At 33.8% G+C, this 15,318-nt stretch overlaps 2 protein-coding genes across 3 annotated transcripts; both read left to right on the plus strand.

Moving 5' to 3' along the window:
• Positions 1-4,766: 4,766 nt before the first annotated feature.
• LOC120120485 (copper-transporting ATPase RAN1-like) lies at positions 4,767-13,252 on the plus strand. 2 transcript variants are annotated; one of them, XM_039140119.1, is made up of 10 exons: positions 4,767-5,178; positions 6,259-6,873; positions 7,188-7,617; positions 7,803-8,128; positions 8,868-8,926; positions 9,022-9,364; positions 9,581-9,781; positions 9,869-10,126; positions 10,362-10,856; positions 13,243-13,252. In XM_039140119.1, exons 1-9 carry the CDS (start codon positions 4,849-4,851, stop codon positions 10,836-10,838), a joined length of 3,039 nt encoding a protein of 1,012 aa, XP_038996050.1. In that variant the 5' UTR covers positions 4,767-4,848; the 3' UTR covers positions 10,839-10,856; positions 13,243-13,252. The 2 variants fall into 2 exon arrangements, with proteins under 2 accessions (XP_038996050.1, XP_038996049.1); XM_039140118.1 differs by lacking the exon at positions 13,243-13,252 and having other exon boundaries at positions 10,362-11,015.
• A 604-nt stretch (positions 13,253-13,856) lies between these two features.
• LOC120120487 (VQ motif-containing protein 22-like) lies at positions 13,857-14,451 on the plus strand. The gene is made up of 2 exons (XM_039140127.1): positions 13,857-13,933; positions 13,967-14,451. Exons 1-2 carry the CDS (start codon positions 13,863-13,865, stop codon positions 14,442-14,444), a joined length of 549 nt encoding a protein of 182 aa, XP_038996058.1. The 5' UTR covers positions 13,857-13,862; the 3' UTR covers positions 14,445-14,451.
• The last annotated feature ends 867 nt before the right edge of the window (positions 14,452-15,318 follow it).

Consider the following 15,318-nt stretch of genomic DNA (forward strand, 5'->3'; position numbering starts at 1 on the left):
CACAATTAAGAGAATAAATAAAAAAAATGAATTTAGGTATGATATGATTCTTGATTTTAAATAATGAATAAAAATAAAGAATAGTGTATTATTTTACCGTCAGATTAAAATTGAAGAAGACTAAAAGTTAAAGAATATTTGATAAATCGAAGAATGCAAAAAAGAGAAAAATATTGTTAGATTTAATTCGAAATTAAATGAATTAATGAGACGGATGGAGAAATGGATGGGAAAGTGAGAACTTTATGGAATTAAAAAAATTAGGGGCCTTAATTATAAGGTAAAAAGTGAGATTGAAAAAAAAATTAGAGACCTCAATTATAAAGGTAAAAAGTGAAATTTAAAAAATCAGGGCATCAATTATAAAGATAAAAAGTTAGATTAAAAAAATTAAGAGCCTTAATTATAAAGATAGAAAGTTACTAAGTGAGATTAAAAAAATATGGGACTCAATTATAATGGTAAAAGGTGAGATTGAAAAAATTAGGGACCTTAATTATAAAGGTAAAAAGTATTATTGAAAAATTTTAGGGCCTCAACTATAAAGGTGAAAAGTGGGATTACAAAAATTAAAGGCCTAAGTTATGAAGGTAAAAAAAATAAGATTGAAAAAAAAAATTAAAGTTTAATACACTTTTAAATGTCTAAACTATATCTCAAATTGACTTTTGGTGCTTAAAGAATTTTCCATTAAAAATAAAGTTCCTAACGTTTTCTCCATTACATTTTTAGGTGTATATCGCTATATTTTTTATTTTTTAATAATAAAAATATTATTTTAAAAAAAGGTAAAAGTTTAAAAATAATAAACCCTGCATCGTCCATCTCCTCCCAATGATAACGAAAGGTCACCATTGGCTGGGTTTTGTTTGAAGCAATGCGAGGAAATCAATGGTGACAATCATGTAGCCGTCGAAATTGCTAAAAAATGAGGGAAAACTTAGAAATCCAACAACCATTTGCGGTATTTTTCATGATGATCGGCATAGTTTCACGATGGGTGAGGGACTAGGTTTGGTCGCAGCAGTGAGACGATTCTAATGGTGTCAACAGTGACGACCACGGGCCAACAGTGTTGATTGATGATGAAAAACAAATTTGGGTTTTTATAATTATAATATTAATTTTTTAAAAATTTTATATGCTTGACACATGGTAGATAACGGTCAAATTAATGGTTGTTACAATCCATACACCTAAAGAATAATATTGGAAATGTTAGACAACATCTATTTGTAGGAAAAAAATTCCCTAGACACCAAAAGTCAATTTGATGTATAGTTTAGGCACTTAAAAGTGTAATAATCCAAAAATTAAAGACTTCAATTATAAAGGTAAAGAGTATGATTGGAAAAAAAATTATGAACCCTATAAAAAAATAGGACGGAGCAATCGCTTAGAGTGTTACCCTATTAGTCGGCTCTGACCGAGATAAAATATATTTCGATTGATAGTTTTTGTGCACAAATTTTATATATGAAACAATTTATGAATCATGAAATTGATGTTGGTATCATTCTGATTAAGTGTGACAATACTAATGTCATTTGTTTTACTAAAAATTCTGTAAAATTAGACATCATTTTATTCGAGATGATGTCTTAACCATTTTGTGTAGTCAGTATCGATACTATTTATATAATATCAATATTATTTGTATGGCTTCGATACGGCTACTAAGTAAGGGGTATTGATACTTTGAAATTAGTACAAATATTGTCTATGATCGTGAAACCTTTAAAACCCTAAGGTGAAGTCAATCCAAATCGCATTATCTTCCTAAATTAACTCATCAATCATGACACTTTTCAAAATGTTATAATCTTTTAAAAATTAAAAAAGTGAATTGTTTATTTTGATATTCAGTAAATTGATATCTTGATTCAATTGTAAGTCTAAAATAAGAGACATTATTTTGCTTTTCCAAAATTTTCACATTCAATTTTTTTATATTTTACAAAATTAAAAAGGAAAGAAAAAAATATTTCTAACAAGAAAATTTCTCTCAAAGATCAAAAGATAATTTCCACTCAAGAGGATGAAAGTGAAATAATGGGGCAACTCTACAGTACGTTGGGTCGTATACAAACTCTACAACTCATTTTACAAGTTTTAAAATCGCAAGACGCTTTGTTAGTATACGGGGCCATATCTAGTCCTGTTGTTTTTGGCTAGAAAAACTGAGCACGTCATGGGAATTTCGGGAAGATGATGAAAAGTTGGGTTGCTTGCTTCGTTTTTTTTGGGGGGGGGGTCATTTTGACTTATTCTTTTGTTCATAAAGTATTACACACTCATAGCATCAATTATTTATGATAAAATATGGATTTTGGCGACTATATGATTCATCCCTTTTAATTTGAGTGGAGAGTCATAACTGATAGTTTTAAAAAGAATGGTTATCTGAAAATGACGAGTGATGTTTGATTAAGAAAGAGAATTCTAATCCCTCAATCTTGCATGATGAGTATATATAATTACCCATAGTGATGTTGTGATGATGTCAGGCCTATGATCATGATGATTACTTGTAGGATGACAGAGTGTAAAGATATTACTTACAATAGATTGGATTCCAACAAATTATGTAAATCTACCGTAGATCATATCAAAAGATTATAAATAATTAGAGGATAAAACTCTTCGAAGACTTTGATCATCGACAAAATTCTTCTAAAAACTTTAATAGCCTCCTCATATATGATAATTGACTAAAATACAACCAATATTTTATGTTCAAAAAGCATTATATTAAAAAAAAGACTGTCCCTCGTATTCTATATTCCTAGATTTTGTAAAAGGAGGTTGGTCAGGTGTTTAATTATAGGGTAAAGTATCAATTTCATCACTGAACTTTAATCTCTCTCCTATTTTGTTTATTAAACTTTAAAAGTTTTCAATTTCTTTACTAAACTTAATACATTGAGTTTTTTTGTCAATCCGCCGTTTTAAAAAAAAATAAAATTTTCACCAAAACGACGTCGCTTTGCATCTATATAATAGCCCATTTACAACGTCGTTAGTGAGAAAATGGTCGAGTGACCAAAAAACCCCCAATGAATTAAGTTTAGTGAGAAAATTGAAAAGAGCTAAAGTTCAATGAGTGAAATATGAGAGAAAGTAAAGTTCAGTTACCAAATTTGTAATTTACTCTTAATTATATCAACCAACTAATAGCAATAGAAAGTTGACTTAGTCAATTCCAAATACTGTTATTAAACATCATTATTTTACCATCTGTATTAAAACTAAAATTATGAATAAGGTGGATATGGATCAAAAATTGAATAATTGAGTTATAAGCTCTGTCCACAAATATTACATTATACATCCATTTTATCAAATTTAATCCTAAAAAAACTACTAATAATTTTTCTTTAAAAAAGTATTACATTTGTACATAATGAAATGAGTTCAAGGTTAGAAGAGGACAAGGATTTTGAATTGAGATGTTATTGTCTGAAAACAAAAGGGAAAATAGTAAATGTTAGGGTTGATTAAAATAAATTGAAATTTTCAAAATATCAATTTAGTTCAGTTTTTTTATTTTGTGACTTAATTTCATTTCGATTTTAAATATATAATTTCATTTGATTCAATTTCAATTTTTCTAAAAAACATGTCTGTTTCAAATCAGATCGAATTAAACAAATGATCAAAATCAAATTCATTTTGATTTTGTTATAAGAAAAACTTAAATATATAAACTCTTAAAACTAATAATTTTTTTTTTGACTTTAACCTTGTGTGTTTGTACTGGATTTAAGGTTGAAGTTTATTTTTTTTGATGTTGAATTTGAAAATTGATAAACATGTAAGAGTTATAAAACTGAAGCAAACTGTAAATTTTTAATTTTATGTCATTCGACTTCAATTTCACTTTTATAATACACTTCAATTCATCTTTTATTAAAAAAAATCGAATACACTCTTAATAAATATAAGGATGAAGTACACATATGGTCCTTTAACTATAAGATATTATTTTGTTGAGTCCTCCAACTATTAAAAGTTACAAAATGGTTTGTCGACTATAGGATACTGCTTTGTTAAGACCCCAACTATTAAAATTACAAAATGGTCCCCTGACTATAGTGAATTGCTTTGTTGAGTCCCTTAACTATTAAAAGTTACAAAATGATCATCAAACTATTCACTATGTTCCAAACTCATCCTTTTTTGTTAAAAAATTAACAGTAATCTTAGCTGGACGTTAACATGCTAACTGAGATATGATAAAATATGATATCATAATCTGAAACCACTATTATATTTCAGTCAGCATGTTAACGTCCAACTTAGACGGTCGTTAATTTTTTATGGGAAAATGATGAGTTTGAAACATAATAAATAGTCAAGTGACCATTTTGTAACTTTTAATAGTCGAGGGACTCAACAAATCAACTTCCTATAGTCATAGGACTATTTTATAACTTTTAATAGTTAGAGGACTCAACAAAGTAGTATTCTATAGTCGAGGAACCATTTGTCTACTTTATCCTAAATATAAAGTATGAATATTTGTTTAATTTGATTAGTTAGGAAGAAATACAAAGGGCGATTGTGTTGTTTTGTGTTGTGTTGTGTTGTGTTACGTTGTGTCGTTTCGTGTAGTTCATTAAGCGGTCTAACGGTAAATCCACATAAAGGGCAGGGGGCAATTTGGTAGCAAGCCAAAGCCAAGCAAACTTTGTAGTTGAAAATTTGCTGTTTCCACCATTTACCTCGGAAATCTCTCATAAATCTTTTTTTTTTTTTTGTCTTACAATTTTCCTTTTCTTTCCCTCTGATTTCATCTCTCTTTGTTCAATTCTCATCTCTCTTCATTTTTCTTTCTTCCCTTCCCTAATGTCGCCGAGCCCTCCGGACCTGCAATTGACATCGCAGGCTGCCGGCGGCAGGAGATCCTCTTATTCCTCGCCGGTACGCGCTGACGATCCCGTCGACGTAGATGAAGGTACGCGACTTTTGGATTCGTTTGACGCAAGAGATTTTAAGTCGGTAAGTATCGAGGAAGCTAATATGCGGAGAATTCAGGTCACTATTACGGGGATGACGTGTTCCGCCTGCTCCAATTCCGTGGAGGGTGCTTTGAAGAGCATCAATGGGGTTTTCCGAGCATCCGTGGCTTTGTTGCAGAACCGTGCTGATGTTGTTTTTGATCCGAATTTGGTTAAGGTTACTGCCCTGACCTTACCTTACCTTACCTTTCCTTTTAATTAAGTTTGTTGGGTTTGCTTAATTAGATAGATTTGGTTTCATTTATTTTATTTCACGGTTGACTTTCGATTATAGTCCTGGGTTCGTTTAGTTAGTGAAAATTAGCTTAATTAATGTCAGGTGAAGTCGATTAGTTACTCTCTTCATTTAAGTGCATCTTTTGATTTTAATGCGTAAACCGTAATCTTATTTCCACACTTTCGGTTAAGTATAGTGTTGTTTGGTCTTTGGCTTGGAGCTTATGGAGTTTTAATTTTCATTAGTTATGTTGATTATTTGTCTGTACACGTTTTGCATTTGAAGTCTGATTTTAATGTGTTTTATCTGTAACTGTAGAAAATTCTTTGAGAAAATGATAGATGTTTCTGACTTTATGTGTTTCATCATGATCGCTACATCCATTTGCAGCGTGTAAATTATTAGTTTCTCGATTTTCTGGGACCGAAAAAGACCTTCTAATGAACGTTGGTGTTTTATCTTTCACTCTCAAACAAACATACAGCATATCACATGCTTTGCTGCATCCGTGGTATTTTCTTTTCATCCAGTGTTGTAATCATATTACCTTTTCTCTAAAGTACTAGTGGGTCTAGATTAAATTTATTTAGCATTACTCTTCTTGCTTCAACTGATGGTGTCTCTGTTAGGTTCGCTTTATATATATCTCTTTCTATTTAATTGATTGTTCTCTCTTTAATTTTTTTCATGGGGAAATAGTTTTGCGTCAGGCTATAATATTATAGTATATATGATCTGCTCAGTTAGAAGACATAAGCTTTTTTATCTTTTCTTTTTTTACTTTGAATATGTGGAGAAGATTTGTGCTATTGTTTCACCTTTTTTTTTGGGGGGGGGGGGGTCAGCACTTTTTCCTTCTTGGGTGTGGTGCCTGGATTTCTATTGTAATCTTTATGTCTGGTACTTGAAACTCCTACTTATCTTGGGTTCAGTTCATGAGCTTGAGTTAAATAAATGCAAGTACTTCGAAAATGGAGCTTTTGTGAACCAAATCATCTCTAATACTTCCTTGAAATTCAGGATGAAGACATAAAGAATGCCATTGAAGATGCAGGATTTGAGGCTGAGATTCTACCTGAACCCAGCAATGTTGGAAAAAAGCCACGTGGAATGCTTGTGGGGCAGTTTACAATAGGAGGTATGACCTGCGCAGCCTGTGTAAACTCTGTTGAAGGCATTTTGAGAGATCTTCCTGGTGTTAGTAGGGCTGTTGTTTCCTTAGCCACTTCATTAGGGGAAGTTGAATATGATCCTACTGTAATTAGTAAAGATGATATAGTCAATGCAATTGAAGATGCTGGTTTTGAAGCCTCACTTGTACAGAGTAGTGAGCAGGATAAAATCATTCTTGGGGTTTCTGGTGTATTTAATGAGCTAGATGTACAGCTTCTGGAAGGCATACTTAGCAGCTTGAAAGGGGTTCGACAATTTCGTTTTGACAGAACTACTGGAGAACTTGAAGTTCTTTTTGATCCTGAAGTTGTCAGTTCAAGATCCTTGGTTGATGGAATTGAAGGAGGAAGTAAAGGGAAGTTCAAACTGCATGTTATGAACCCATATGCAAGAATGAATACTAAAGATGTGAAAGAGAGCTCAATTATGTTCCAGCTTTTTACTTCCAGTTTGTTTCTCAGTGTGAGTATTCTTTTACATCTCTTCTTTACTAGTAGTCTAGTTTTGAGATATGCTGCAGCATATATTTTCCTCTGCATTATAGGCATTCGAGAAGCTAAAGGGGATAGATTATAAGAATCTGTGTTTGAAACTATATAGCCATTTACATGAAAGCAAAAGAACACTTTGTCTTATGGCCTCCAAACAGTACCATTTTTCTGGAATCTTACAACACCGATAGTTTTCTATGTAATGCATTGCATATTGAAAAGTGTTAATTGGCTCCTCCTCCCTTTTATTTGTTTTGAACTAATTGTTGGCCTGTTCTGATCCAGATTCCTGTCTTTCTAATTCGAGTAGTTTGTCCACATATACCCTTGTTGGATGCCTTCTTGCTCTGGAGATGTGGACCTTTCTTAATGGGTGATTGGCTGAAATGGGCACTAGTTAGTGTTGTTCAATTTGTTATTGGGAAGCGTTTCTACATTGCAGCTGCCAGAGCTCTTCAAAATGGTTCAACTAACATGGATGTTTTGGTTGCATTGGGTACTTCAGCTTCTTATTTCTATTCTGTTGGTGTGCTTCTTTATGGTGCAGTAACTGGGTTTTGGTCACCAACATACTTTGAAACAAGTTCCATGCTGATAACATTTGTATTATTGGGAAAGTATTTGGAATGCCTTGCGAAAGGGAAAACATCTGATGCCATCAAGAAGCTAGTAGAACTTGCACCAGCTACTGCATTGTTGGTGGTTACAGACAATGGTATGGTTTCTTAATCTTTGCTTCATTTTGGTAAATGTTTGTAGTGTATCTTGACTTTACTTTTGTTATTCATGCCATCAGTTCTTTCTTATTTAGATAATTGATAGTATTATATGGTGTTAAATTGGATCAAATTTAGTGCGAAAATTGAAGGAATGGATACCTTGTATTTATTCTTTCTGCAGTTGGAAATATTATTGGAGAAAGGGAAGTTGATGCTTTGTTAATTCAGCCTAGTGATACATTAAAAGTTCTTCCCGGTGCAAAGCTTCCCGCTGATGGTATTGTTGTATGGGGTTCAAGTTATGTAAATGAGAGCATGGTAACCGGCGAGTCTGTACCTGTCTTGAAAGAGGTTGATTCACCAGTTATTGGAGGAACGATTAATTTACATGGTGCTCTTCACATTAAGGCCACCAAAGTTGGTTCTGAAGCAGTATTGAGCCAGATAATTAGTTTGGTTGAGACTGCCCAGATGTCCAAAGCTCCTATTCAGAAGTTCGCTGATTTTGTAAGTTTTCCTTATGGAACTTGATTTTTTGGTGTCCTGAAGAAAAGACGATGCATGTTTACCTGGCTCGAAAATGATTATTTTAAACTCTTCTTAGGGTCTTGGTTGGTTAGATAGTAATATTGATTGCCATCCAAATGCATGAAATGTTTAAATGTTAGTATTTGAATCAGCTCATGGGTTTTTTTATGACTAAATCTATTGTATATTATCAGTATACTATCCTAATGTCATCTGTTTACATGGATAAAGAAAATATGATAAATCTATCCCTAAAGTAATTATTTTTTTGTTAGAATATGAAATTGAAAGAATTAACATTTTAGGAGTGTGAGGAAATGGTGGAAGAGAAGTGGGAAAATTTTTGTTGCAGGAGAAACTGGTAGAAGTAGCTGCAGGAAACTACTTGTTTCTTCTTTTTGGTAACATTAATTTCAAATGATGATTAGAGCCTATAAAATATAAATTAAGTAGTTTCTATTGAAAAATATCAAATGGTTTATGTTTAAGTTTGGAATGGCTGCGACAAAGTTCAATGCAAAAATACTGGAGGTTCCCTTATTAAATGAACACCCTTGGACACTTATTTTTTTACTATATTTTCATATTAAACATTTATGTTCAATGTTGTAGCAGCTATGAAGTCATTACTGGAAGAAACTGTTTGTTTATGTGCAATTTTGTTATCTTGCTTGGACGTTGTGTTTAGTCCTTAATACAAGGTTTTTGTGGCTTGCAGGTAGCAAGTGTCTTTGTTCCTACCATTGTTACTTTGTCCTTGATCACATGGTTGGGATGGTAAGATCTGAACGGCTTTTTTTGTTATATTTTCCTTTTTGTGATATAAAATATGTGACCATCTAATATTGGGTACTTTTATTGATTTATTGCAGGTATGTTGGTGGAGTTTCTGGAGCCTACCCAAAGCAGTGGCTTCCTGAAAATGGGAATTACTTTGTTTTCGCCCTTATGTTTTCAATATCCGTGGTGGTTATTGCATGTCCTTGTGCTCTTGGCTTGGCTACTCCAACCGCTGTCATGGTTGCTACAGGAGTTGGAGCTAATAATGGTGTGTTGATAAAGGGAGGAGATGCGCTGGAAAGAGCTCAGAAGGTTAAGTATGTTATATTTGACAAGACTGGAACTTTAACTCAGGGCAAAGCTAAGGTCACAACTGCAAAAGTTTTCTCTGAGATAGATCGTGGAGAATTCCTTATGTTGGTGGCTTCTGCAGAGGTAATCTCTAACAGTCTGACTAGATTCGAAATAAGTTTTCTCCCCGTGTGTGTGTATTATCATGCCATTTCTGGTCTCATGTCCTACAAAGGGAATTTAAACAATAAAAAGAGCAAATCTATTAGCAGACTTACATTGAAGGACAGAGTAGTCATGCCTCCTTTTTAAATGCATTTCTACAGTCATTGAATTTCCCCTCTTCTTCTCATTATTTAGGCTAGCAGCGAACACCCATTGGGCAAAGCAATAGTTGACTATGTGCGCCACTTCCATTTCTTTGATGAAAATTCGCTGACAGAAGATGCCCAAAACAGCAGCAAAGGATCCCCTGCTTTTGCATGGCTTCTTGATGTTGCTGAGTTCTCTGCTGTGCCAGGAAGAGGAATTCAATGTTTCATTAAAGAAAAGCAAATACTTGTGAGTGCTCGGTCATGGCTGTTTATAAATTATGAGGTTTAAGAAATTGTCTTTATTACTCTTATCAAACATGGTATTTATGAATAGGTTGGTAACCGGAAGCTGCTTACAGAAAGTGGAATTAGCATTCCTACGCATGTAGAAACATTTGTTGTTGATTTGGAAGAGAGTGCCAGGACAGGCGTACTTGTAGCCTATGATGATAATGTTATTGGAGTTTTGGGTGTAGCAGATCCATTGAAGAGAGAAGCTGCTGTGGTCATAGAAGGCTTAGGGAAAATGGGTGTCATACCTGTCATGGTTACAGGGGATAATTGGAGGACAGCTCAGGCTGTTGCTAGGGAGGTTCGTATACTACATACATACATATGCATTGCATTAGTTTTTTCTGGGATTTTGTTGAAATACTGCTTACTCATATACAACGATCGATATTGCATCGGTTGTGTCAGCTGTATTGGAATTTACTGGTTCGATGCAAGTTGAAAACTCATCTAATCTGCTCATAACAATAATAAGGTAACATGCCTTGAGTCTGTGCGGACTGTAGATTGAACAAATTGTATTTTTATTTGGACAGGTGGGCATTCATGACTTTAGAGCAGAGGTAATGCCAGCTGGAAAAGCCGATGCGGTACGATCATTCCAGAAAGATGGAAGCATTGTGGCTATGGTGGGTGACGGGATCAATGATTCTCCTGCTCTAGCAGCTGCAGATGTTGGTATGGCAATTGGGGCGGGGACTGATATTGCCATAGAAGCCGCGGACTATGTTTTAATGAGAAATAACTTGGAAGATGTGATCACAGCCATCGATATCTCCAGGAAAACATTTAGCCGTATAAGGTGGAACTATGTTTTTGCAATGGCGTACAATGTGATTGCAATTCCAATCGCTGCCGGGGTACTCTATCCTTCATTGGGGATTAAGTTGCCACCGTGGGCAGCTGGTGCCTGTATGGCTCTTTCTTCTGTTAGTGTGGTGTGCTCGTCTTTACTTTTGCGGAGATATAAAAAACCCAGACTTACCACTATACTAGAAATTACTGTCGAGTAGAAAGAATATCTGAGCCAAGTTTCCCAGCTTTGTGGACTTTCTTTCCTACCTCTCCTTTTTATTCATGCGGAATTGAGGGAGCAACCCCACTAAATGTAAATGTACTTGTATGATATATGGTCCTTTATGTGTTGTTTTCTCTCTTCTTTACCCCAACAGTGGTTTTTTTGTTGCGTTCCTTTTAGTTCAGATTAATCTGTGTCGCACACTTAATTTTGGTGAATGAGTAGGGATTTTGCTTCATATACAAGATTTCAAACTCAAGACCTACTTAATTGATATTAAACTACTTATCACTTATTTAAAATTGTGTAGTAAAACATGTTATTGCACCTTGCAACGGTTACATTTCTTATGTAGGGTCGGGTTCAGGATGAATGATTTCGGATGGTCGTTGGCATCGTTGGAATAAATTTTTTGTAAACTGACCTGGACAACAACCGTGGGTCCCTCCTTAGAATTTTCAAATTTGGAACTAAACTTTACATTTCTCTAGTTTATGACATCCAAATTCTATTTATTTTCACTCTAGTTTCTAAAACTTGCAATTATATCAATTTAATCCTAAATTTCAATTTAATCTTTTATGAACCTAGAGGAAAAGGGAGTAGAAGCTAGGGATTGAACGAGATTATGCCAAATATGAACATAAAAGCTTGTCATATATGCACCTAGCAAGTAGGCTATGGCGACTTTTCAAAAGCTAGAATTTTAATTGCATGTTGCTTGGGCAAAACTCATCCATTGGTAATCCAATCCAATTTAGACCGATAACATATGTATCGTCATGTCATGATGTATATGCGTACCTTAATGCAGAAGAAAAACGGGTAAAACAGCCGAGATTTATTAAAGAATTTCAACTAGGACGGGCACAGGATTTCGAACCCGACAGGTATCGATTTGATCCAATTTTATTGAATCGGATTTCTTTTTTAAAGAATCTCAAGTTCAGGTTAGATCGTGTTCAGATTTAGAATAAAAAATATCTGACCCGATCAAATCCGAAAAAATGTAATTTTACTTTATATATTTAAGGATAAGTACAATAATACCACTCTATATATTTTTTTCAATTAAATCTTTATTTTTTTATCGAATAAAAGTAATTTTTTTATAAATATATTATTTCGGATTGAGTCGGATTTGAGTTTTATCTAAAAAAAAATGGGTTAAATTCGAGTCGAGGAAAAGATGTATATTTTTCGGATCAAATTCGGACTAAGTGAAGAATATATAATTTTCAGATTAGATCGAATTGACCAAAAAATCGACTGAACCCAACTCATGCCCATCCTATTTTCAACAAGGAAACCCACATTTAAATTCATTAGTTGTTTTCAATCAATAAGTTGACCAAGAAACAAAGACTCGCCAAAGGCAAAATGTCCAAAATTTAGCCTACACGCATGTGGTAGGATGGTGACCCGTTTGATAATATTAACACACGAAGTTTCCAGGAAGCTCCTGTGCAATGGGCTCAAGCCAGTGCATGCAGGTCAGGAGTATCAGGGACTTAAAAGTCGTCCGCGAACGTAATAGCGCTCACTATATAGCGGTAGTGATGCCGTCCGCTATATAGCCGGCCTAGAGTTTCCAAGAAAAAGCCCACCACCCTTCTCAATGCTAACACCAGCAATTTTCGAACCTTGGTGCAACGATTTACAGGATGTCCTACAACTCCCCTTTCAACCAACAGAAGATCAGGCCCCATTGACTTGAATCTCTCCCGGACTCGACATAATCGAAGTGGTACTGCGACTTCCGCAATGTCAGCCGATGGAAACTCCTATTATTATCAGCAAAGTCATCAAGAGAACACATCTCAGCAGCAGCAACAGTCGTTTGGCATTGTTGACCCTGATGACTTGTTTAACTCTAGCAGTAGAGCTAATGCAGATTAGATCATGGACCAATTTGACTTGGATAATATATATTTCTTTATGTTTAATAAGAACGTCCATATTTCTTCTTAATATTTTCGGTTATAAGCTCAAACCTCCTGTAATGTTACTTTTCAATTGTAACAAAAAATATTATAAATTTGCATAACATTTTACATTGAAAGGTTAATGGTTGAAACCGTCTTAAATTAATCTTAAATTAAACTGTCGCACTAAAAAACTACACCAAAATTTCTCAAATTGTTTCTCTTGGAAAGAAGGTTATCATGCAAAACAATGCCTAAACTCAAAAAACTAAAGCAAGTAGCGATGACTTGAGACAATGACATTTTGAATCAGTCTTCTTGTCATAAGGACCACAAACACTGTTTTTGTTCAAACTCACGACTTCATTTTGATGACTTGAAACAAAATACGGATTCGATGAGTTTGGATCGATCTAAACTCTAAATTATAAATGTTAAAACAAATAATTTAAAATATATGATATTCTGAATCAGTCTTTTCCTCGTACCATGAATAGGAACCACAAATAACAAGAAAAGTTATAAAAATTGTATATGAATATAGACTTAGAGGAACGAGAGGGAACAATCATCTCAAAAAAATTTAAATGTTCATATATTTTATAATATTTTTAGTTAATATTATGTTTTTCCTCTTAAAATTTTATAAATTCTTTATATTTTTAGTTAATATTATACTTTTTCATAGTTCACTTTTTAACTTCAAATTTTATGTACGGCCTTGTGTATGAAGCGAACAGTAAATTGATGTTGATTTCTTATTTTCATACCAATTTTCTGACCAAAAGACGAGGTGAGAGAATGATGATCTCATTGACATAAACAGCTGATGCTTCCTGGAAATAATCAAACATCCTTTGGCAATAAAATTGAATGCATGTCTTGCTTTGACCATCCCTATATTTTTTATAATATATCTAATGACCGACTAATTCGGATAGAATACTACAGTGATAAGAGTGATTCTCACAATCTAATTTATTAGATCCTCGTATTGATTGCTCACCAACTCACTCTTTATTCATTACTATATAACTCAATGCAACTTAACTTCAAATTGCAACCACCAACTATCAATGGGACACTTTGGAACCATGTGCGAAATCCTGTCTGCCTCTTCATCTGACTGGATGCAACTCTATCAACAAACCGTTGATACTTCTTTCGCATTCTCATAGGTGGCTGCGGTTATCGTCACCGCCCCCAACACTTCATTTGTAGCCGCCGGTGACCATCACTTGGCCCCCAAGGGCTGTGTATCAAAGCCTATTCGGAGACGGTCCAGAGCTTCAAAAACAACACCCATCACCCTCTTCAATACCGATGCCAAAAACTTCATATCATTGGTGCAACAATTCACCGGCTGCCGCCGTCGTAGCAGCTCCATTTCATTCGTCAACAATATCACAAGAAGCCCTGTCAATATAAATTTCGCACTTACAAATGCTAAGAACGATCACCACTATAATCACAGCCCCACTTCGGATCACCCTCCAATACTATCACAGCCTTTTGTTGACACCAAGCATGAACAACATTACCAGCACCAGCAGCAACTGTCAAATGAAGAACAAGAACAAGAAGGCGAGATTTCTTTTGACAGTATTACGTCGACTGATCATGATGATTTGTTTCCACAAGGGTTTGTAATGGATGATGTGTTTTTTCTAGCATGAGGTTTTGAGTTTGGCTTTAGCTTTAGCTTCACCATCAATGCCTTTATCATCTTACTATGTATTCATTCACGTTTTGTATTAAATTACTTTTAGCATTAATGAGAGATTTAGTCAATAAGTGCTTAAGAATTATCGTAATCATTGCAATGTAAAGATAAATTTTTCAGCAGTCTATAATTTTGCTTTTGTTTAGATATGGTCGAAACGACTTAAAGCACAAGTTTTAGAACTGGACGTGTACACCTTCCATGAAACTACATATATTCATAAATTAATATTTTTTTATGCTTGGTAATTAATATAATGTATTTCGGTCATTAGAGTAAAGGATTCAATATTTTATTAATAAATCACTCGGTAATATATATGTCTAATTTCATTATGTATATATGATCACGGATGGATAAGGGGTGCTAGGTTTGGTTTTACCCCTTCAAAGTTTTAAATTCTCTTATATTTTACATATTTTTATATTAATTATTTAATTTCATATCCCTTAATATTTTTATAGTTTCGTATCTCCAAATTTCTAATATAATATCTTAATTTATCATCCTAACATAAATTATTGTATCCCTATATATATGATTTTTTTAAAAACTTTAATAGACTGTGACTCGTAAATGAGAGATCAGTTCAAAACAATGGATTGTATGTGCATTTTGAATGCAAATCAGTTGAAGTTTTAATCATTAACGACCGAGTAATTTATGCAGGGGAAGACACAGACATGTGAAAGAGTATTACTATGGCTTTACAAATTACAATACATCCTTTTTTTTCTCTCTTTTGGATTTGGTGGGAAAATTATGTAAAATATATTATAATTAATCCTTTTCCCTTAAACAATTTCAAATGATTAAAGTAATAAAAA

This window comes from Hibiscus syriacus, unplaced genomic scaffold (genome assembly GCF_006381635.1).
Source record: "Hibiscus syriacus cultivar Baekdansim isolate YM2019G1 unplaced genomic scaffold, ASM638163v2 tig00110339_pilon, whole genome shotgun sequence".
NCBI classification, from domain to species: domain Eukaryota; kingdom Viridiplantae; phylum Streptophyta; class Magnoliopsida; order Malvales; family Malvaceae; genus Hibiscus; species Hibiscus syriacus.

Excerpts from the sequence above, each read along its gene's own strand:
- LOC120120485 (XM_039140119.1), top strand. The coding sequence starts at position 4,849 with ATGTCGCCGAGCCCTCCGGACCTGCAATTGACATCGCAGGCTGCCGGC. Across the intron at positions 8,129-8,867 it reads TTCAGAAGTTCGCTGATTTT|GTAGCAAGTGTCTTTGTTCC; the intron begins GTAAGTTTTCCT and ends TGTGGCTTGCAG. Across the intron at positions 8,927-9,021 it reads TTGATCACATGGTTGGGATG|GTATGTTGGTGGAGTTTCTG; the intron begins GTAAGATCTGAA and ends GATTTATTGCAG.
- LOC120120487 (XM_039140127.1), top strand. The coding sequence starts at position 13,863 with ATGTGCGAAATCCTGTCTGCCTCTTCATCTGACTGGATGCAACTCTAT. Across the intron at positions 13,934-13,966 it reads CAAACCGTTGATACTTCTTT|CGCCCCCAACACTTCATTTG; the intron begins CGCATTCTCATA and ends GGTTATCGTCAC.